The following is a 22,835-nucleotide window of genomic DNA, read 5'->3' as shown; positions in this document are numbered from 1 at the left end:
GGGGGACGCAGGTCCTCACTGGAATCATTGTCAAGTCACAGTCACTGGAATCAGTGGGTTGGTAGAGAACACAGGAAAGGAGTCCGTCAGGATTCACTGCTCCGACAGGGAGTACAAATCCGTTGGGGGTCACTGGCCCGGTAAGGACACGGTCAGACGGGAACACGGGTCTCACAGGACTAACTGGTCGAGTAGGAAGCTCCAACCAGAGACTGCACCGCGGAGGAGATGGCCTCGTCCACCGTAGAAAGCTTTGTGGCCCATCAGCTAGAGCTGCTGGAGCTGGAACGGAACGCCGAAGTGGAAGAACGCAGGTAAGTGCGTCCGCGAGTCCCCGAGCCTCTGCAGCCCTCCTTCATAATCTCCCGGAGCAGATCTGGTGTTGGCGGCGGGCGGGGTCGGGCCCTCGCTGGTGTCAGGGCCGCACGCCTGTTATCCCAGCACTCCGGCAGTCGAGGCAGGAGGATCGGGAGTGCAAGGTCATCTTTAACTACATAGCCAATTTGAGGTCAGCCTGTGCTACAGGAGACCTTTTGCCACCATACCGCCCCCCCCCCCCGAAAAACCAGGGAGGAGGGTGTTCCTGAGATCAGCCTCCTAGAGGAAAGTGGATGCATATTATTGTGCCTGAAGAGGCGGCTTGTTTCTGAAAAAATGTCTACAGGCCTGCAACAGGCAGAGCCTGCACTTCTTTACCCCGCAGTGCCATCCCTGCAATGCATTCCCTGAGGAAAGACAAAGGCTGGTGAAATAACTGGCCCAGGGTAACCCACATGGAGGCAGGACTTGAAGCTAGTCGCAGCTGCGACTATTGGTTTGTTGAGTCAGCCAGTCATAATGAGTAAGGGTTTTTGCTGCCCTGGCTGTGGGACTATGGAATTGAATACCCGAGTTTTCCTTACATCATCTGTAAAGGCATGCAGTTCTTATGCCACATGCTTGCAGTGAGAGTGAAATGATCTACTGCAAGCCAACTAGAAGCTAGAATCTTGAACCACAGTTAGGATGTTGGGAATAAGAGGCAGAGAGGGAGTAAGGTATAAATGGGAGGCCCCACAGGACTTGCCTAAATTTGGAGCAGATGTATGGGAAGACTGCATTGGCAGACCTGGAACATGTTAAGCAGTACCAGTCCTGGGAGATGTGGGAGGGGCAAGGTTGGAGTGGAGCAGATTGCAATTTACTCTGGGACATTTGGTTGCCTATAAGCAGAATCTTACCTTTACTGCATGGGTGGAAATAGGAAAGGGTACAGGCACAAACAATGAAAACGCTATCTTGAGTTTCTTCCAGGTCCTGGCAGGAACACAGTTCTCTGAAAGAGCTCCAGAGCCAAGGAGTGTGTTTGCTGAAGCTTCAGGTATCCAGCCAGTGCACTGGGCTGTATGGACAGTGGTTGGTCACCTTTGAGCCCAGGAAGTTCGGGCCTGTGGTGGTGCTTCCCAGCAACAGCTTCACTTCTGGTAGGTATCTGGTATAGGCTTCTATTGGCCATTCTTGGTGTTCAGATTAAGGCTTGTGTTCTCCCAAAGGCTGGAGGACAGACCCAGATGGAGTATGAAGTAATGAAAACTTCCTATTTAGAAATCTTACAATTACCATGGCTGGTTTTGTTGTTTTGAGACAGGGTCTGAAGTTTACTGTACAGTACTGTACTGAAAATGACTTTGTGCTTTGAACTCCTGATCTTCCGGCCATTACCTCCCAGGTGCTGGGATTACAGGCCTACACCATCATGCCTGACTTTTTGTTGGTTTTTAGAGCCAGGAATGTGACTCACTGTGTAGCCCTGGTCCATCTGGAACTTTCTGTGTAGACCAGGTTATACTAGAAGTTGCAATGAGCTTTCTGTCTCTGCCTGCTGAATTCTGGAATTGCAAGTATGCACTACTTGTTTGGCTGTTAATACACTGCTTTTTGGTTGCCCAGGTTGACAGCTTTATCTTTATAGTGCCTGAGATGGAACCCAAGGCCTCTGGCGTGCTGAGCAAGCACCCTGCCATTGCATTGCACTTTGGAGTTTTTTGACTCACACCAGGGATGCTAAGTTGGCGTTGGCCTTAGCCCTGAAAACTGAGAGCTGGTGGTGCTGCCTGGTTTTGTTTTTTAATGTGAATTGGTGTTTTGCCTTCATGTATGTCTATGTGAGGATGTCAGATCCCCAGGAACTGGAGTTACAGATACAGACAGTTGTGAGCTGCCACGTGGGTGCTAGCAATTGAACCCAGGTGCTCTATAAGAGCAGTCAGTGCTCTTAACCACTGAGCCATCTCTTGAGCCCTGGGCTGTCCTGTTTTGAGTGGAAGCCTTTGGCTTCATAACCTCTTGTCTCAAGAGTTTCAGTTCCCCTGCTGGGTTTGAAGGAGGTAATGGGAAGGTAATGAAGGAACCTGCTGGTGGGTGTGAGACCAAGCAGAACTTGAGATCTTGACTTTGTTAATGGAGCTACATTCAGCCTGCTCTGACAGAAGTTGGGAGGAAGAGTGCCTGCCACTGTCAGGCATGAGGGAGCAGGACAGAGCTTGTGCTTTGTGTTCTCTGAAGCTGTGTGGAGTCTGGCATGATGGGGGCTGGTAACAGAATTGGACCTTTGTGTGGAACACCAGCAAGCTGGAGTGGTGGTATGTGGACACGGCTGTTGACCAGATTCGGGGGATGTGGCTACTGTCCATCTTCAGAGGTGCAGTGTCAAGTCACAGTCACTCGGAAGTAACAGTCTTGAGATGAGGGATCCTGCACAGGATGGGATATGGGGAGTCTGACACACAGCTCAGCTCCTGCCCCAGGAGCATCATTGTCATATCCTGTTTGTCTTTCTAAAGTCAGGGAGGAGACCAGTAAGAGTCAAGGCACAGGTGAAACTCACACATGGGTGAGGTGTTTCTCTAGGGAGAAAGGTGCTTGAATTCTGTCCCAAGGATCCACATGGTAGAAGGGGGGAACCAGCTGCCACAAGCTGTCTTCTGACCTTCACATATGAACAATAACACTCACAGATAAATAAATACATGATATATTGTTTGCAATCATGTGTATTTGTTTGAAATATTCTGAAAATGATTACATACCGTAATATTCAGCTGGGTTTGTTTTCACAGGTGATATTGTGGGTCTGTATGATGCTAATGAGAGTAGCCAGCTGGCCACTGGGGTCCTGACCCGCATCACCCAAAAGTCAGTCTCAGTGGCCTTTGATGAGTCTCACGATTTCCAGTTGAACCTGGACCGAGAGAATACGTACAGACTGCTGAAGCTCGCCAATGATGTCACCTACAAGCGACTGAAAAAGTGAGTTTCAGACTGAAAATCGGAGGGGTGTTTTCCTTGAATGAGACTCATGGATGCCCTTATTTGTGTTGAGGGAGGGAGTGGTCTGTCCACTGGGTGCTGTTAGGTGATGGTGTCCCCAAACTGCTATCTCAAAGAGCTCCTCATTTTGGCTCTGGTTCCTCATAGAGCGCTGATGACACTGAAGAGGGGCCACTATGGGCCAGCATCCTCACTCATAGATGTCCTTTTGGGTGGCTTCCCCCCAAGTCCCACCGCTGAAATACGTGAGGATTTTAAAATTTCTTTTTTAAGATTGTGTGTGTGTATGCGTGTGCATGTATGAATGCATGAGTGTCATGCTTGGGGAGCTCAGAAGGACATTGAATCAGCTGGAGTTGGGGTGGTTGTGAATTGTTCGGCATGGGTTCTGGGAACCAGCCATGGGTCCTTTGCCACAGCAGTGCATGCTCTTAACCACTGGGACTTTTTAATTTCTTACCTGAAATTATGTAGGACAATGTGACCTTGTGCTGTTTTAGCAAGAGTTCACATTGAGTTTGCAATGTCTGCCTTGGCATCTTTGGATGTGTTTCTTTTCTCTGAGTGATTTGCAGACTCTAGGCCATCTTCCCTGGAGTTACTACCGAAGGAGTTCTCACTGCAGTTTTCTGCATAGCTGAGACTAGCCTTCAACTTGTGACCCTCCTGCCTCTACTTTCCAAGTGCTGGGCTATAGGTGTGCACCAACACACTGTGTGTTATATGTGTGCACATGTGTGTGCACACCACGCATGCTACCTAGGTGTTAATAGCCAGAGGTTGCTATCACGTGTTTTTTTCTATTTATTACTGTTGTGTCAAGTGTGCATGCAGAGATCAGACAATAGCTGTATGAGTTGGTTTTTTCCTTCCTGCTTTACATGGTCCTAGAAATTGAACACATTTTATCAACTTATTTGATGACACCTTTACCCACTGAACTGTCTTATGTTTGAGTTTTTGAAGGCGGTCTCTCACTGGATTTGGACCTCACTCAATAGCTAGGCTGACTGGCCAGTGAGTCCCAGGAATCTACCTGTCTCCATTTCCCAGTGCTGGGACTATAGATGCCCAGCTTTTACATGGTGTTGGAGATCTGAACACAGTTCTTCATGCTTGTGTGACAAAGCACTTTGCCTACTGAGCAATCTCCTCAGCCCCCACCACAGTTTTAAAATGATAGTCTTTTTTTTTTTTTTTTTTTTTTTTTTTCCTTAGTAAGTCTGTGTGGCCCAGGTTGGTCTTACTCTCAAACTTATGCTATGGCCAAGAATGATCTTGAACTCCTGACATGCTTCCCCCTCCTGAGTGCCACTACACCCACCTCAAAAATATATTTGCTCCCTTTAAAGACTGGTGTGTCCTGATTGTAGCTGTTATCTAATTAACAAGAATTAGATAGAATGTAGAATGTGCCAGAAACTTGGGATTTGATAGTGTGTGCTTTGTCCCTCATCCTGCTCTTTTGATGGTTTACAGGCTTGTTGCCTGTCACTAGTCCAGGTCAGCACCCTTTTCATAAGAGCTTGGTGCACTCGTCTGTTGGGTGTCTGTGGTGGACACTGGTTCAGAGCTGAGCACAAGAGGCCATTTGGGCCAGAGTACCTCAGTGGGTCAAGTGCTTACTGTGTGAATGTGAGAGCCTGAGTTCAGATCCCCATAACCCAAATAGTCATTCTTATGTAATTCTAGCACTCCTACTATGAGATGGGAGGTAAGGACAAAGTTCCTGGAAGTGCATAGGCCAGCTTCCACAAGGTGGAAGACAATGACAACACCTGAGGTTGTCCTCTGACCTCCACAAGGATACTGTTTAACACATACGCACGCGCGCGCGCGCGCACACACACACACACACACACACACACACACACACACAGGCACTCACAAACGCACATACGTGCATGCGCATACACATACAGATGATTTTTTAAAGAAAGCATCATTAGTTATTAGAGTCTTCTATTATCCAAAATAAAGTCACGATCCTTTGTCTTTGTCATTTTATGGTCACTTAAGAGTGATAAAGCAATGGAAATGAATACACCCCAGGAAACAATTCCTTCACATTTGTTATTCTAGAACATGAGTTGGCAAAGTTCATAAAAACAGGTTCTCAACATCTAGACTTTGGAGCTCTTGTAACTCACCCTGCTGTGGCACCCAGCAGCCATTGGTCAGATTAGAAGTAACCAAATGGCATGGCACTTTCTCATAAAATGAGGGAAAATCAGGGGCAGGCTGGGAGTTGACTCCTGTTCCTGGAGAAATTAGAGCTTGTGGCTGTAGCTGAATTGACAGAGTGCTTGCCCAGCATGAATTACCGGGTTCCATCGCCAGTACCACTAAGCCAGGTGTGGTGGTGTAGCCTGTAATCCCAGCACTCAATGGGGTAGAGGCAGAAGATCAGAATGCCCAGGTCATCTTTACCTGCTTAGAGAGTTTGAGGCTAGCCTGGGTGATATTGTTTTAAAAAACAAAAACAAAAAAAGGTACAGGCATACCTTTAATCCTAGAACTTTGGGGGGGGGGAGGTAGAAGCAGGTGGGTCTCTGAGTTTTGAGGTCAGCTTGGTCTACATAGTGAATTCCAGACCAGCCAAGGTTACTCAAAGAACAAGAAAACAGCAGATTGATTCTGTGCTGTGTAGTTCAGCGTGCTTTGCACTATGTATTCCTGATTGCTGACAATGGTACTTCTCCCACAGCCCCACTCACTTTCTACAACACGGCCCTGAACGCTTCCCAGAAAGAAGCTGTGACTTTTGCACTGGCCCAGAAAGAGCTTGCCATCATCCATGGGCCTCCTGGCACTGGGAAGACTACAACTGTGGTGGAAATAATCCTCCAAGCTGTGAAGCAAGGCTCAAAGGTGGGCAGAGGGCCTTCCCTCCTCATCCAGCCCGGTAGCTCTGGATTTGTCATGCTTGTCACTCAACAGGGTCTCCTCACAGTCCAGCATGGCTGGTCAGGACTGGCACAGGGCATTTGCAGGTTGAGTGTTGGCCTGCTGCACTTTTTGCAGTTTCTCTTAGCCTCACAAAACTTGAACCTGTCTGGAAGCACAGGTAAACTTTGGGAACCGTTAAGATCACTCAGCCTTTGTTGTCAACCCAGGCTCCCTCGATTTCCACGCTTGCTGTGCTCTTGCTCTGAGTCCGGGTTCATGATGGTGCCGAGGAATTGACCAGGGCCCTTTGAGAGTCCTGCAGCAGTTTAAGGCAGATGGTGGGACTACAATTAATCGAATATTCAGTTAACCCATGTTATACATGTGCACTATGCATGCTCTCCTGCCTTTCTGAGCCATGAAGCACCATTACATGCTTAACACCCATCAGTGTCCTCCACACATTCCTGTGTATACAGTCAGTAACCTCACAGGCACCTAAGTTCTGGGAACTAATACACCCACTGTACAGAAAAGATAACCAGGGAATAGAACTGTTCCTGGTTATGCAACAGTGACTACCGGAGGGTGAGTGGCAGAGCCACCACTCCTCAGAGCTGCAGGGTGACCTGTCACACATACTCTGACTGTGAGTGTATCTGCCAGTGTCTTCATGGATGTTTGGAACCAGCAGGAAAAGCTGACTTCTTGATGGGAAGCAGGTGGGGTGGTTTTAACTGGTGCCTTCTGGTTCAGTGCACAGTGAGGCTAGTGTGCTGGTTGGGAGGGGTGAGCCCCGGGACTGTTGAGTGGCAGTGGAGGTGACAGAACATGTGGGGTAGGCGTTGGATTGATGGGGTCTGCAGTTACTAAGGCAAGATGGAGCCCACCAGAAAGAGACTCCTTGTTTTTGTCAGACAAGAAAACAGTGTGCTTGGTGTTGTGGGCAGTGCCCTGGGCCCTGGTTATATGATGGTTTTTTTTTTTTTTTTAAAGTAAAAATGGTTTATTTAGTTTTGTTAGAGTTAGGAAAGAAGTACATTGCCATTGTCTTGCCCGCAGCAGTGTACGGTATATAGGAAAGGAAAGGGAAGCCAGAGCTACACTTGCTCTCAGGGAGCTGTCATAGAATGCTGGAGTTAGCGTTGTGGGTGTTGCTTCTGTTTTGGACAAACTTCCTCACCTCAGTGTGAAGTGTACGATCCCAGATTATGATACTGGGAAAAATGCCTAAACTCTCCTCAGGGCACCAGCTCTCAGGTCCCAGTTGGGAGCCCTCAGTCCTCCCAGAACGGGCCCCCATGCTTTCCACAGACTGGCTATAATTTCAGCAGCTGGCAAGGACTTTCCACGTCAGTGCAATACAGTCTTGTTTGTACTGTGCAAGCAAGACAGACAGACAAGGTACAGAAACCAGAAGTTACCAGTGAGGTATGTTTTATAAGCTGCCAATTCCACAAGTTGGGATGAAGGAACCCATACCATTGGCTAGCTGCAAGGGTTCCTTTCCAAAAAAATCACCTGCTGTTGGGGGAGGGAGCCTCACCTGGTGAAGGCTTGCTAAAGCTGTGACGGAACTCAGGGCTGTTGCTGGCCATTTTACTAAAACACTGGCAGATAGGAGCTAGGAAAAGGAAACGGGTTAATACTGGCCAAAACTTAGGAGAGAAAACTCCCTGGCTTCTCTGGTGTTCCTCCACTTGAATCTTTCTCTCTCTCTTCCCCTGTCCTCTCCCCTTCTCCCTGCCTTGCCTCACTGTATAGTATATCCCAGGCTGGCTTTGAACCCACATTGACCTTCCTGCCTCAGCCTCCTGAACACTGGGGTCACTGATATGTGCCATTGTGCTAGCGGCTTTAGAGTGCTTTGTGCAGTCATAAGTCAGCTGGCAATGTTCAGTACTTCCGGATGCATAGGCTGTGGGTATCTGGGTTCTAGTTATCCAGGTGTGACCTGGGTTGAATGCCATGCCACCTGAACACCATGTATTCACTCTCTCACCTTAGTGCCTACTTTCTGACCTTTAAGGGTTATTGTTTCATTTAATGTGTTGATAAGTGGCTTGTTTGTTTTGTTGTGGTGAGTTTTTGATTTTTCAATACAGGGTTTCTCTGTGTAGTCCTGGCTGTCCTGGAACTCACTCTGTAGATCAGGCTGGCTCCGAACTCACAGAGATCTGCCTGCCTCTGCCTCCCAAGTGCTGGGACTAAAGGCGTGTGCCACCACTGTCTGGCTGATAAGTGGTTTTAATTAGGAAGGAAGTTGCTGGAAGCCTCACTGAATGCTTTCCTAGGTTCTCTGCTGTGCTCCCTCCAACATCGCTGTGGACAACCTGGTGGAACGCCTGGCTCTGTCTAAGAAGCGGATTCTGCGCCTGGGGCACCCTGCCCGCCTCCTGGAGTCTGCTCAGCAGCACTCTCTGGATGCAGTGCTAGCACGGAGTGACAACGCCCAGATTGTTGCTGACATCAGAAAGGACATCGACCAGCTCTTTGTAGGTGTCATGGAGCCAGTGTCCCCTGGCATGAGCTTGTCTGAGCTGACTATTCTGTTCTGTCCAGGCTCCTCCTCCTAATCTTCTGCTTCTTTCTGCTCTCTTAGTACTTTATAATCCAGGGCTGTGGGTGTGGCTTGGTGTGTAGCGCCTCCCTAGCTGGCACAAACCCTGGGCTCGACCCCAGTGCCATATAAAACTGAGCATGGTTGCTCAGGCCTGTCACCCCAGCTCTTGGGAGGTAGAGTCTGGAGGATCAGAAGTTCAAAGTCATCCTGGGTTGCATAGTGAGTTCAAGACCAGCCTGGACTACCTGAGACAAACTGGACCACTCTTTGGTGTCAAACCTCTTTGTAGTTTGGACTGCTTGCTGTGGGTGGAGAACTGCTCTGAGCATTTAGTAGGGGTCCAGCTGCTTTGGGAGTGTGGAATAGGTGACAAACTGTGCTGAAGAAAGTGTTCCCTGGTCTTGGGGGTGGTGCAGGGCAGAGCAAGTGCCCATGTATGCACAGCCCTTGCTTTGGTCTCTGGCACTGGAAGAAAAAGCAGTGAAAGTAAGCATTTCTCGGTGCCTCCCCATCCCCAGCACTGGCAGGGTGTGCTGGCTGACATTGGCAAGAAAAAAAATACTCAGAAAAGTAAGTCCCTTCTGGAATGGTTGGTGACTGCAGGTGAAGTGTCTCTATTCTAGTAGCTGGTGCTTGTGAACTGGATCTGTTTCACATACATGCCCAAGACTTCCTTAGTTTCCTGGGCTGGGCTCTGTCCTCTGATCAGCACCCCCCTGTCTCACCTTGGCTCTCCTTGGCCTCACCACTGGGGAATTATGGTAGCAGAGAGAATGCCAAGGCAAGAGTCCTCCTGCCTTTTGGGAGATTGGAGGCTTCATGATGCAGATCTAGGTGTCAACCTGGGGCCAGATGGTTACATGGAGGTGGAGACAAGGATGCAGGCGCTGCCTGGGCTTCAGGCAGTGTACCATGCCACCCCTGCCCACATGTGATGGCCGTGAGCCCAGCCTCTGGCCAGAGTTCCCCCTCAAGTCCACACTGACACTTTCTTGTCTAGAACACTAGCTGTCTGTTGTCCCTGGTCACAGTTTTAGCTGGTGAGGACAGGCCTCTGTGGCCAGTGGGCCGTATGCTTCCTTCGTGATGATTCTGCTGTTCAGTGCTGTCCCAGGAGCTCTCTGAGCTGCATCTCTGACTATCTGAGAGCAGCATAACAGAAAAGAAAGGCAGAGTCTCATTGGAATAATTACCAATTTTTCTCCTAGAGCAAGAACAAAAAGACCCAGGATAAGAGAGAGAAAAGTAATTTTCAAAATGAAATTAAGCTGCTGAGGAAGGAACTGAAGGAAAGAGAAGAAGCAGCCATGGTTCAGAGCCTCACTGCTGCAGATGTGGTCCTAGCCACCAACACGGGTGAGAGCAAGCCCCCCTGCCACACGGCCTTGGCCACAGAGTCTGCAGCTGCTGCTGCTCTTCCTGGGACTCACTGAGCCTGTGGGCTGGGATTTGCTATGGGGGGAATCTTCTAGCTAAGAAATCAATGCCTGCCATAGACATGGGCTCTTCTGGGTGTCCTCTCTTTTGTGTGTGTGCATGCACATGCATGTTTGTGTGGATATTTGTACCCATGCACAGACCAGAGGACGATGTCAGATGTCCTGTTCTGTTGCTTTTTGCACTGGTTTTGAGACAGAGTTTTCCAGGTACTCCTGCCTCCACCCCTGACAATGCTGAGTTTCTTTATCCATTGAGCCTTCTCCATGGCCATGTATACAGTAGTTTTAGTATAAGACTAGGTCATGAAGCAAAACTGAGTGAACCATCATGGTTCCTTTTCCTTCCAGGTGCGTCTTCTGATGGCCCTCTGAAGCTGCTGCCTGAGAACCACTTTGATGTGGTGGTGGTGGACGAGTGTGCACAGGCCCTGGAAGCCAGCTCCTGGATCCCCCTGCTGAAGGCCCCAAAATGCATCCTAGCTGGAGACCACAAACAGCTGCCACCTACCACCATTTCAAACAAGTAAGACACTTGCCTGCCCCTCTACTGGCCCTCCCCTTACTTAATTCCTTACTGTCCCACAGGGCCAGCCTTCATGCCCAAACTCACCATGAGGTCTGGGTATTCCTCTGTCACATGACTTTCAACTGCATCCCCTCCCTGCACCGAACTTAGGTGTCCACAGAGCTGATCAGCTGAGCTATGGGCTGTGTGAGGGCGGGAGCTGTGTCACCCTCATCTCTGTGGCTTCAGGCCCCAGCATAGAGCTGGCCTGTTCCTCTGTTCACTGGAGGCTTGTTGCTCTGAGAACCTGTGAAGGATGGGCAGGCCTAATGGTGGAGTTAGGGAAACCCCTCCAGACTGGGCATGCTGGTCTGTGGCAATTAGCTCCCAGCCTGCAGTGTGGATGTTAGGTACCTTCAACGGGACTGGTAGAGTGGCCCAGCTCAGCCTCTCCTGGGTGGAGGAAGGGCTGTCGGCTGACCAGCTCTTCACATCATCTTCCCTACCATTTCATTCACTTCTCTGGCCACGGTGGCCTCCTCAGATCTCAGTGTGCCCCTGCCTCACTGTCCCCTCTGTCTGAACCACTGCTTCCCTGGGTATTGGGTAGCCTTACCCTCCATTCAGGTGGGCCCTTACAAGGTTTCCTATGTCCAGTTTGCTCAAATGATACTGTCAATCTCTTTTAGGGTTCATATGGATTCTCTCAGCTTGAATCACTCCCTGACAGTGTCATGTGATTTTCTGTCTTATCTGCTTGTCTTCCCATCTAGAAAGCCCACTGTGGGCTTGTGTGCAGGATCTGACACATGAATAATCCTTAGCAGATGGACCTACTTCCAGGAAGACAGCTACCAGCAGCCAGGGCCCTCAGCTTCGCTTGTGGCCTCCCTGCAGCTGAGGAGGCTTTGCCCTGGTTCCTGTTGCATTTGAAATTGTCTCTTTTTTGTATGTGTTCAGAGGTCCTAGTGCAACTAGAACTCTGGTGGTGAAAGAATTGCTAGGAAAGGTGCTATGTGGATCCTCCCAGGAGTGGGTGGTCTTAGAGGTAGGATGCTCAGGTAAGGATGTCTTGAAGAAAAGTACCTATAGCAGTCCCTCAGAACCAGACTGCAGGGTGAGTGGGGGGGGAGGGTTGATCTTTGAGACAGTGGAGTGGAGGATTCTGGGGATCATGAAAGTCCTGATAGGAAGGGCATGGGTCTGAGCAGGAGTGAGAAGGTTCATGGTATGTGCCTGGTGGCTTCTCAAGGGGCTGTTTCTCTGATATGACAGCAGATGGCTGTGTCCTCTAGGGAGCTGAGGGTGGAATCTGGGCTGTCTCTGTGAAAAGATAGACCATGTGTGTTCCCTGGAAAAGCTGGGTGGTATCGGTGACTGTGCTATGTACTTCTGGGTTTAAGGGGGAGTATGACAGGCATCTATCCTGCCTTTGGCCTGTAGGTGGACTTTTTTGTCTCGCCAGCCAGCTCTAAATAACTACATAGAGACTTACTGTTAAATATAAATGTTAGGCTGATAGCTTAGGCTTATCACTAACTAGCTCTTATAACTTAACCCATTTTTATTAATCTGTGTGCTGCTCTGAGGCTCGTTTACCTCATCTATGTACTTCCTTTCCATCCTGCTCACTCTATGTCTCATAACATCTCCTTCCTTCTTCCCAGAGTTCTCCTGCCTGTGCCTTCTCCTGCCTAGCTATTAGCAATTTAGCTCTTTATTAAACTAATGAGAGCAACACATCTTTACAGTGTACCAGAATATTATTCCACATTGGCCTTAGTTACTTTGGTGACAGTGGTCCTTAAGAATCAATTGAATCCCAGGCTGGAGAGATGGGTCAATGGTTAAGAGCACTGGCTTCTCTTCCAGATGACCCTTATTCGGTTCTTAGCACCTACGTGCAGGCTCATAACTGTCTATAACTCCAGTTCCAAAGGATCCAATGCTCTCTTCTGGCCTGTGCAGGCAGATGTGGGATACAAAGAAAATATAAAGTGCAGGCAAAACACCTATACACATAAAATTTTAGAAATATTTAAAAAGAATCGGTTGATTCTCAACTTGAAGGACCTTGTGAATTGCTAGGGGCACGCTAAGATAGGATGGGGTGCTCTCTCAGGGTCTTGAACATTTTAACATGGAGAACGGCACTGTGCTAGAGTCTCTGTGGGTGGGCAGCCTCAGACTGTACTTAAACTTTTAGGCCTCACTCTCTGGATGACATAGAAATAGTTCAGCAGTGGAGAATAAATGCCTTTATCTCTGGGCAGTGTGCACCTAGGGTGTGCTCAGCCACATTGCCTGGCTGTAGTGGTGACTGCTACCCATTGGAACACTTTTGAATTTGATTGGTTTGAGACATGTAGCCCAGGCAGGCCTTGGGCTCACTACGTAGCTGAAGTCAGCCTTGAATTCCAGACCTCCTGAGTGCTGGGTTCAGGCATATTTCACAGTGCTGGGGTCCCAGTTCTGAAAGGGGCTGCCTGGTTTGAACGCTTCAGGGAGAACCTGTGTCTGCCTTATCTGTGTTCAAGGCCACTGCAGATGATGGCTCAGGGTTCTCCCATCTTCTAAGCAACACAATACCCTCAAATCTGCTGGACTCTGTCTCCCTCTTGTGTCTTTGTCACCTGCCAAGTGCCTGTTGCTCTGAGGGGATGGATGTATTCTTAGGTTGTGATGGTTATGTTGAACACTGCAGCCCAGCCCAGCCTTCCCTTCCATCATGTAGAAAGCCAGGGAAGCCCTGACATCGAGGGCAGTTTTCCCTACCCTCCCACAGTATCATATCTCAACTCAGCATTCTTTGTTTTTTTTCCTTCTTGGGCACAGGGCAGCACTGGCTGGGCTGTCCCGCAGCCTGATGGAGCGTCTGGCAATGAAGCATGGCGCTGGTGTGATAAGGATGCTGACAGTACAGTACCGAATGAACCAGGCTATTATGTGGTGGGCCTCGGAGGTCATGTACCATGGGCAGCTTATCGCCCATCCCTCTGTGGCGGGACACCTCCTGAAGTGAGTAACCTGGCTTTTTGTGTCCCCTGATCTTTCTGCTTCACCCAGCTCCAGCCCCAGTTGGCCCTCTGTGGGAGGGAGGTGTCTCCTATTAGGGGTCTGGGGTGGCAGAGGCTGCTGACACTCACCTTCTAGATGCAGCCTGGACCTTCCTGGGAGTCAGACCTATTGGGCAGCCTTTCAGTCTTTTTGGTGGGAAGGACCAGTGCTGTTGTGAAGGAGGTCATTCCTATCTTCTGCCCACTCCTGTGCCAGGGACCTCCCAGGTGTGGCCGACACAGAGGAGACAAGTGTCCCCCTGCTGCTCATAGACACAGCTGGCTGTGGACTGTTGGAATTGGACGAGGAGGACAGCCAGTCCAAGGGAAACCCTGGTGAGTCACCAGCCAGTATCCACTGGTCCTTCTCAGACTGCTTTTATGACAAGTCACTCCACGGGCTGGAAATGCACCTTAGCACTTCGGAGCAGTTACCCAAGGTCAGTTCCCAGCACCCTTATTGGACAGCACACAATTGCCTGTAACTCCAGCTCAAGATACCTAATGGCTCTGCAGAACACCCAGGCACATGTGACTATACTTACTGACACACACGTTTACACATAAATGAAAATGCATATTTAGAAATGAAGTAAACCAGGTGCTGGGTGGCAGAGATGAGGACAGTTCCCAGTGAACTGTGCACCTGGCTGGACTCCAAAGGCATCTGTGTGCTCTTCCTAGGCTCCTGGGGCTGGTAGCCTTCCCTACACTCCCCTACACGCCTCTGAACAGCAGCCTGGTTGCTTGGTTCACCTTGGGTTGAGAATCTCTCTAAGCCAGCAGTCCCCAGGTCCTGTGAAACTCATCTGCTAGCCTGCTGACCCTCTGCTCAGCTGGCCAGCTCCCAGGATGCTCCCTGCCCTTGGCCCAGCATAAAATCCGATCACAATTGTCAGAAAATGTTTCCCACAGCTCAGTAACAGAGGCTGCATAGTAGAGACTTCACTGAACACCACCTTCTCTCCTCCCCAGGCGAAGTTCGCCTCGTCGCTCTGCACATCCAGGCACTGGTGGATGCTGGGGTCCATGCAGGTGACATTGCTGTCATCGCACCCTACAACCTTCAGGTGTGAGGGGTCCCCTTTTGTTTCTTTGTGTCATTGAAGTCAGCTGGCTAGAGGCTGAAAAGACAGTGTCATTTGTTGGTGTTTGTGACTACAAAGTCCAGGGGCCAGAGAGGACCTCATTGTGGCCAGGTCTGGGGCCCAGGGGACAGCAAGAGACCATATGTGTGTTTCTGTACCTCATATTGCTATGAGCCTGACCTCAGCTTGGTTCCCCACTGTGACCTTCCTTGAGCATTTCCAGGTGGACACAGCTTACTCACTCCCAGGCTAAGAAGAGAAAAATGCTACAAGCCTCCGGGATACAGGCTTATGGCAGTACGTGGCTGCTGTAGTCCCTGAAGGGTGCCCTCAGTGGCCATTCCTGCAGGTCAGGGCTTCTAGGCATGTTGGGTCTTGAAGTCCCTTGACTTGATGAGATCTTAGCCCTGCCTTATGTTTCAGGTGGACCTGCTCAGACAGAGCCTCTCCAACAAGCACCCCGAGCTCGAGATTAAATCTGTTGATGGCTTCCAAGGCCGAGAGAAGGAGGCTGTGGTCCTGACCTTTGTCAGGTCCAACAGGAAAGGTACATAGCGCAGCCCCATAGGAGCTTTGAGCACAGCCTAGGAGTGAGTGTGCTGATCATAAAGGCATGAGGGACTCTCCTACACGGGAAGCATCACTGTTTAGCCTCTGCTTTCTGAGCTCATGAAATGCACAGGACCAAGGAACATGGTATTGACCCCTCAGGGTCAGCAGAGCCCAGGCAGGGAGGGAACATCCTGGGAGGATGTGCGAACAGAGCTTCCCAACCTAGAGAGGGGAGGGCAAAGTGTTCCCAGCAAAAAGAATAGACTCAGGTCACTGGGGAGGCAGGCTTGGGCATAGTGGGCCCCAAGTGACTTGCTCAACCTGTCCAGGAGGAGGAACCCTCCCTCCATGCCTCTCTTTTAGCCTGAAGCGATGATTTGATTTTTGTGTGGCTATAACTTGCCAAGGGGTGAGAAAACTGCGCCCAGGCACTAGACAATGAGCTTGCAGAATGGCTTTGGTAGCAGATGGAGAGGAAGGAGGGAAATGGCTTTGGCACAGAGCTTTTCCCTGTGTCCACAGCGGCAGTTCTAGCATCCTGGCTCTAGGCGTGGGGAGGAGGCTGTACTTACCAGGCAGTGGTGCAGTCTCAGCGCTCTCACACTGACCAGAACTGAACTGGTCAGCAGAGGGGCAAGCATAGTAGATGTGGGATCGAGCCTGCCAATGGCAGGTCGGGTCGTGTGTACAGGGAATGCAGAGGGACAGCTGCAGACTGCTGTAGTTCTGATGTGACCAGTTGTGGATGTCCCTGTTCCGTGCCTTGGTTCTCTGTCTCTCTCACCTCTAGCCTTTTTTTCAGGTGAAGTTGGTTTTCTGGCTGAGGACAGGCGGATCAATGTTGCTGTCACCCGTGCTCGCCGCCACGTGGCAGTCATCTGTGATTCCCGCACTGTCAGCAATCACGCCTTTCTGAAGACCCTGGTGGATTATTTCACAGAGCATGGGGAGGTACGCACAGCCTTTGAGTACCTGGATGACATCGTCCCTGAGAACTACACCCATGGCGGCTCCCAGGGCCACAGCCAAGCCCCCAAACCCAGTGGCCCTGTTATCTCCATCGGGAAGCCTGCCCAGGATCAGGAGAATGGCCAAGAGGCCAGAGCAACTGCTGCACAGAGCCGCAGGAAGTCGAGTAAGAGACACTCAGGCTCTCATGTCCACTCCCAGCCCAGCTCCAGTGCAAATGGTTCTGACAAAACTGGAGCTACAGACCGCACAAAGCACTTTAGGGCCATGATCAAGGAGTTTGTGGCCAGCAAGGAGTCACAGTTGGAGTTTCCCGCGTCTCTGAGCTCCCACGACAGGCTGCAAGTCCACCAAATAGCTGAGGCGTATGGGCTGAGGCATGACAGCACTGGAGAGGGGAAGGCCCGGCGCATCACAGTGAGCAGGAAGAACCCTGCGGGTTCTGGTGGTGTAGCCCCAGAGCCTCCTTCACCCCCCAGTGCTGCACAGGCTGAGCCTGAGCTACCATCAGAACAGCCCCTTGGGCAGGCACTTGGCCCCACACAGCCGGATCTGAAGGCACTGCACCTGGAGAGGTTGCAGAGACAGCAGGGCAGCTCTGCCAAGGCGCAGCTAGGTGTGGGTTCGCGACCACAGAAGGCTCACCAGAAGAAAAAGAAAAAAGAAACGAAAGGTGAGCCACAGTTTCTCTCAAGCACATGGTGTCACATGCTTCCTATCTCCTGCCACTTGCCACCCCCTGCTACCCAGAAGCCAGTTAGACTCCCTTGGCCATGTCTATTTTGCTTTTCCTGTGATTCTTTTCTCTCTGGCCTGGCCTCCTGTGGGGTAGTAACAGGCAGGTCACCTGCTTGTCCCCAGAGCCCTCTAGGGGCAGGAGAGATGTCCCTGTGGGAGAAGGAGGCAGTTAGGGCCTTGTGGGGCAGAGTGTGTTCTGACTGGCAGCATAGGGGCAGGTACTCAGAGTTGCAGGCTTGTTGAGTCCATCACTCTTTTGTCCTGTGCCAGGGCCCCAGTAGACTGAGCTCTGCATTCAGCCTTCACCGTGCCTGCCATCCCCCGGGTGACCCCTACCTCTGAGTTGGCACATGCTCCACCACATCCGAGGGCCAACCTGCTGGGGTATGGTACAGGTGTTCTGAACACTTCAGTGGGCCCCTGCCAGCAGGACCACGGGTCAGCTCTCTTTGGGGCATTATTCCCGTGAGCCAGACCTCACTGGTGCCATTCTTGGCTTCCGAACCAGCTCCCACAGTTGGGGCACTGCTCCATGCATGACAGAGTACTCCGGGAATGTTCCTGTAGCCAGGCTGTGTGCTGGTGACCCAGATGACCCCTGCCTCAGATGGAAAAGCACTGTGTCTGTGCCTTGGCAAGCTTGGACCTACCCATGTCTGCTTTTCCTGCCACAAGGCCTAGGTGGTCTGGGAGCCCCATCCACTCCTGGGGTTCTGGGATTTCCTCAGGCTACCTACCATCTTTCAGAGTTCTCAGGATCTCACATGTTCTGCAAAGGTTTAGTCCCTGTGCCAGTACACCTCCCAGCAGCCGGAGTGCTGGATGGCCACACCTATGACAGGCTTTGCCTGGCCAGTGCTCTTCAGGACCCTGGCCATAGAGAGATGGCTGTGACAGGAAGGATGGGCTGAAGGCAGGAAGGTTGGGTTGCATCCTCCATCTGGTCTGACTGCTTTGCTGGGTCCTTATTTCCTGTCCATCTCCTGAGCATGCTCACTGAGGGTGTTGCCAGAATGGAATGCACCCTCCCAAGGCCCTCTCTAAGCCACTTGGTTCTACTTGGGCAAGGGCCGCCTGAGTGGCTTCAATTTCCCCTTTATATAGCCCTGGGGGGGGGTGTGGGAGGGGAAGGGAGGGAAGGAAGGAGGGAAAGAGGGAGGGAGGGAGGGAAGAGAGATCACTGGACACATGGAACTGGCAGAAATAGATATTATTAGGTGGGCACAGGTGAACCAGGGCTTCTGGGAGACCTTTGTTTAGTGTCAGTCAGTCACACCTGACCCTAGTATGCCTAGGTACTGCAGCACCTGCCAGTACATAGGGAGGTGCATGGAGCCACGGACAGACCATGGCCCGCCTCTGTCAGTGCTGTGTGGGCTCTTCCCAGTATTCTGCCCCCAGTGTTTGCATGTGTTTGTGCTTTGTGGAGTATGCTGTGTGTTGCTGCATTTGTGTACTCCCGAGCTTTCTCTGGTAGAAATAGGGTATGGGTTATTTTTTGGTTTTTGGTTTTTTTTTTTTTGTTTTTTTTTTTTTAATATTTCCTATGTATACAGTGTTCTGCCTGCACACCAGAAAAGGGCACCACATCTCATTACAGATGATTGTGAGCCACTATGTGGTTGCTGGGAATTGAACTCAGGACTTCTGGAAGAAGGGCCAGTTCTCTTAACCTCTGAGCCATCTCCAGCCCAAAAATGGGGTTTCTTGAACATTGACACTCACACCCTCCATCACCCAAGGCTCTGTTAAAACTTTTACATTTATTTATTGTGTGTATGTGCCCTTCTGGGCAGGAAGTGCCCCGTTGTGTGTGGTGTCTGTACTTAGAACAGTACGCCTTTGTGAGAGTGGATTCACATACCCTGGCTGCAGTCTCAGCCAGGCTGGCTACCCTGGCGTGGCAGTGGGGGCAGTGCTGAGCATGTGTGTTTCGTGTTCAGCTCCAAGGCTTCAGGAGGGGCATCGTGCGGCACATATTTGATGTTGAATAGATTTTTGCTTGTTGCATGTTCTGGAGCCTTTCACAGTTGACCCCTGAACACCCACAGTTTAAGTAAGACACTTCACTGTCAAACAAGCAATTCTTGCCCCTAGCTAAGAGTCTGAGGGGATTCTACTGGGGCCTGAGTTGAGTAGCTTCTGTCCCTGGTGGTACTGATGTCTGGCCTGGGTTCCGTTTTTGCAATCGATGTCACAGGAAGCCTCCCCCCCCCCCAGGATTTTCTGGTAAAAGGTACACTTTTAGAGGCACTCTGCACTGTGTCCTCCCTCCTCAGGGCATGGGCTGGGCAGGCCCTCAGCTCTGCACTGTGTCCTCCCTAGAGGCTGGGCTGTGAGGTGGGTAGTCAGTGTATTGGGCAGGCTGTCCACTTGGTGAGGGCCCTGCATCCTGGGCTGATGGCAAATCCCACCAAGGACTATTGGGATGGGGTGTCTGCTGTCTGCCGTGTCTGCTCTCCATCCTTTCCTTTGCCTGAGCACTGCCTCATTCCTCCCCAGGTCCAGCCCCGGCTCTGCCCTGCGAGGAGGACTTCGATGCCCTGGTGTCAGCTGTGATTAAGGCTGACAACACCTGTAGCTTTGCCAAGTGCTCGGCCAGTACCACTACCCTGGGCCAGTTTTGCATACACTGTAGCCAACGCTATTGCCTCAGCCATCACCTGCCCGAGGTGACAACTCCTCCCAGATGGTGTGGGGGCATCATTGGTGGCGGGTGGTGGTGTTAGTGCTGGTGCTGGTGCTTGTGGTGGTGGTGGAGATAGCCAGATCAGTTTAAGGCCTCTCTAGCCCATTTCCTGTAAAAGCCAAAGCAGATACTGATCATGATCTGGTGAGAACACTCAGGGCACAAGGAAGCAAAGTGCACCTTTGCCAAGGGACAGCCACAGCAGTGGGAACTCTGGATAGAGGAGGTCTGTCCATCCTGCATTCTATAGATTGGCTAACCTAGGTCCACGCAGAGGTTGGGGAGGGGCTCTGGCCTGCAGACTGAGTGGTACCTCCAGAATCCTCAGGTCAGGTATAGGACCTATGAGGACTTGGGGCAGAACAAGCTTTGACTCCCCAGGGCACTCGGGCTTGGTGGGGGTTTGAGAAAGAGGCTGGCATAGAGTAGGAGACAGAAACTACTGAGTGCTCCCAGGAAGAAATCCAGGAACCAGGACTGTTGGGATTAGTGGGCTGAGGCCCACAGGGTGGGAAGTTAAGCCTGGCTGGGGAGTACAGTAGTGACAGCAGGCTGCCCTTTCTTCTAGCATGCAGAGGCCCCAGCATAGCCAGCTGTGTTGGGTGGAGTGGCCTAGGCTATCAGAGTCAGGTATGGGCAGCACAAGGTGTGACCAGGGCCATGGTATCACCAGACTGGCAGCAGCTTGGAGAGGGGGGGCTGGTGGGTAGAAGCAGCTGCAGAGACCATGTTGACAATTCTGTAGGCAGACAAGGGGTGTTAGCTCCTGTCCACAATCCCCAGGGCTCCAGCCTCAGGATGTAGGCCCATCACTGGGTAGCTGTGGAAGGGTGGACTTGGGGAAGGTGGAAGGGTAGATCCATGGCCTCGAACCAGCCTTAGGTACTCCCCTTTGATGCAGGCATATAGGCTGGAGTCTCCCTTGCCCACAGCTCACCCTGACTCTTGTGTCTTTTCAGATCCATGGCTGTGGTGAAAAGGCTCGCACCCATGCTCGGCAGAAGATCAGCCGGGAAGGAGTACTCTGTGCAGGCAGTGGGACCAGGGATAGGGCTCTGGACCCGGCCAAGAGGGCCCAACTGCAGAGGAGACTGGACAAGAAGCTGGATGACCTCAGCAACCAGAGGACAAGCAAGAAGAAGGAGAAGGAGAGGGAGAAGGAGAGGGGGACATGAGACAATGTCCTCATGCAGGGCTGAGTGGGGCAGAGGGACAGGCCCTGGGTCTAGCTTCCTCAGTCATAGTCCAGCACTAGCCATTTCCCTGCTTGATCTGGCCTATCCCTGCTCTTCAGTGACAAGGGTGTTGTTCGAAAGGAGACCTGCCTGATCTTAGACTTCATCAGAATAACTCTGCCCTGACTGCCTAGGCCCCATTAATGCTTCTTAGATGCATGCCCTGAGAAGTGAGTACCTTGCATGTCTAGCTGGCATGGCCACCTTCATCTATCTTCCTCAGTGACACAATGGTCATAGAGTGTGTGCTCTGGGGATAGGAGGAGGCTGCTCTGAGGTTGGAAGTCACCTAGCCTGTGATTGGCTGCACTCTGCTGCTGCTTGGTGACTGGCGGGAAGGAACCATCCCAGGGCACCTCTCTGTCACCTCACAAAGTCTGCATCATCTCCAGCATTCTATACCAGTTGTTCCTGGGAACTTTGACAGATGTGTTTTAGCCTTGGGCTCTTGTTTCAAAAGAATATAAATTATTGGCAAATTAAAGTGTGCACATAGTGGCTGTTTGCTTGTGACAAAGTTGAGTGAGTGTCTTTTACCCCGGCTCAGATGTCACCCTGAACATGAGTTGAATGGGCAGTGATAGCACCTCCCCCAGGGCATGCAGGAGTGATGGTATAGGCCATACACAGGCTGGCAGCATGGATAAGGCAAGGTCAGTGCTGGGAAGTTTCATGATAGGTGGGAAGAAAGGGACGCTCTCTCAGCTGACTTTCCTAGCAAGGAGGATGGAGTTTCAGATTGGGAAGTTTGTCACCATGTAACTGACTGTAGGGAGAAGCTGGGAATCCCCAGACGGGCTATGTGGGATGCTTCCTGGTGGGGCCAGGCTCTGAATCCTCCCTCCTCCCTCCCATGAGGGTCTTCATGCCCTGCTCTCTGCCTGCCCTCGATAAGGGTCATCTTTGTTTAAGCAAAGGGAAACATGGCTTCCCCGAACTGGTGCCTGAGGTTCCTCTCCTGGGAGCCTGTTCATGTTGCAGTCATACTACTGTCCCCCAGGTGGCTGCACACCTTGACCTCTGTGCTGTTGCCAGGGCAGGATCATCCTTGCCCTCTGCTGTGTGGCTGTTCCTGCAGGTTGGACATGACCATGGCCACTTGAACTAGAGCAGCTGTAATGTGTGCACAAGACCTTAAGAGACTGGGTTCCTTAACAGTCCCCTGCCTAAGGTCTCCCAAGACTCCTCCCCTCTTAAGATTAAGTGGCAAACAGTTGGCTGGTGGGGGTACTCTTAGGTAATACAGATGTCCATACATCCCCCAAGGAGACTTCTAGATGGTATACCTGCTGCTGAATCACCCGTGTTCCTAAAGCTAGGCCATCCACCCAGTTAGACTTGAACAGAATCCTTCCTTTTGTCTGTAGTGTCTCTCCCTGGGGTGAGATCATCCATCTCCCAGGGGAAAAAAAGACATGTAACACCACCTCCCACTCCTGTGCTTATGGTTGCCTTCCTTGCTTGCGTTCATGCATGGCCTTTGGACAGAATTGTTGGGAAGAGGACATGGCTGTGGTTTGCAGAGCTTAGTGTTGGAATTGCCACTGGTGCAACACTAGGCAACACACACACACACACACACACACACACACACCAAGCCTGTTCACCTACTAAGCAGGTAGGAGAATGACCATGCCATTCTTGGATGTGGTCAGGTGTGGCTTGGTCCTTGCACACAGGTCTCCATGCCAGTGCCTGCATCATGTCTTCACAACCCACAAAGCTCTCATGGGTCATCCTTACCCTGACTGCTGCTCCATTAAAATGCTGGCATCAAAGGCGGCTAAGTTCAAAATTTCCATG

At 51.1% G+C, this 22,835-nt stretch overlaps 1 protein-coding gene across 1 annotated transcript; it reads left to right on the top strand.

Moving 5' to 3' along the window:
* Positions 1–196: 196 nt before the first annotated feature.
* Positions 197–21,532, top strand: Ighmbp2 (immunoglobulin mu DNA binding protein 2). The gene is made up of 15 exons (XM_051193504.1): positions 197–314; positions 1,294–1,463; positions 3,099–3,288; positions 3,457–3,554; positions 6,017–6,180; positions 8,493–8,693; positions 9,970–10,117; positions 10,549–10,723; positions 13,541–13,723; positions 13,979–14,097; positions 14,737–14,831; positions 15,273–15,396; positions 16,204–17,043; positions 19,611–19,780; positions 20,757–21,532. The coding sequence occupies exons 1-15, from the start codon at positions 229–231 to the stop codon at positions 20,970–20,972; spliced, it is 2,979 nt and encodes a 992-aa protein (XP_051049461.1). The 5' UTR covers positions 197–228; the 3' UTR covers positions 20,973–21,532.
* The last annotated feature ends 1,303 nt before the right edge of the window (positions 21,533–22,835 follow it).

The sequence above is a fragment of the Phodopus roborovskii genome, unplaced genomic scaffold (assembly GCF_943737965.1).
Source record: "Phodopus roborovskii unplaced genomic scaffold, PHOROB, whole genome shotgun sequence".
Classification (NCBI taxonomy): domain Eukaryota; kingdom Metazoa; phylum Chordata; class Mammalia; order Rodentia; family Cricetidae; genus Phodopus; species Phodopus roborovskii.
Note: the sequence above shows the minus strand (reverse complement) of the source record. Positions and strands in the feature narration are given on the sequence as shown.

What these genes read in the sequence shown, in the direction of transcription:
- Ighmbp2 (XM_051193504.1), top strand. Translation starts at nt 229, where the DNA reads ATGGCCTCGTCCACCGTAGAAAGCTTTGTGGCCCATCAGCTAGAGCTG. An exon ending in AGGACATCGACCAGCTCTTT is followed by an intron (nt 8,694 to 9,969) that starts GTAGGTGTCATG and finishes TTTTTCTCCTAG; the next exon opens with AGCAAGAACAAAAAGACCCA. An exon ending in GTGGCGGGACACCTCCTGAA is followed by an intron (nt 13,724 to 13,978) that starts GTGAGTAACCTG and finishes CTCCTGTGCCAG; the next exon opens with GGACCTCCCAGGTGTGGCCG.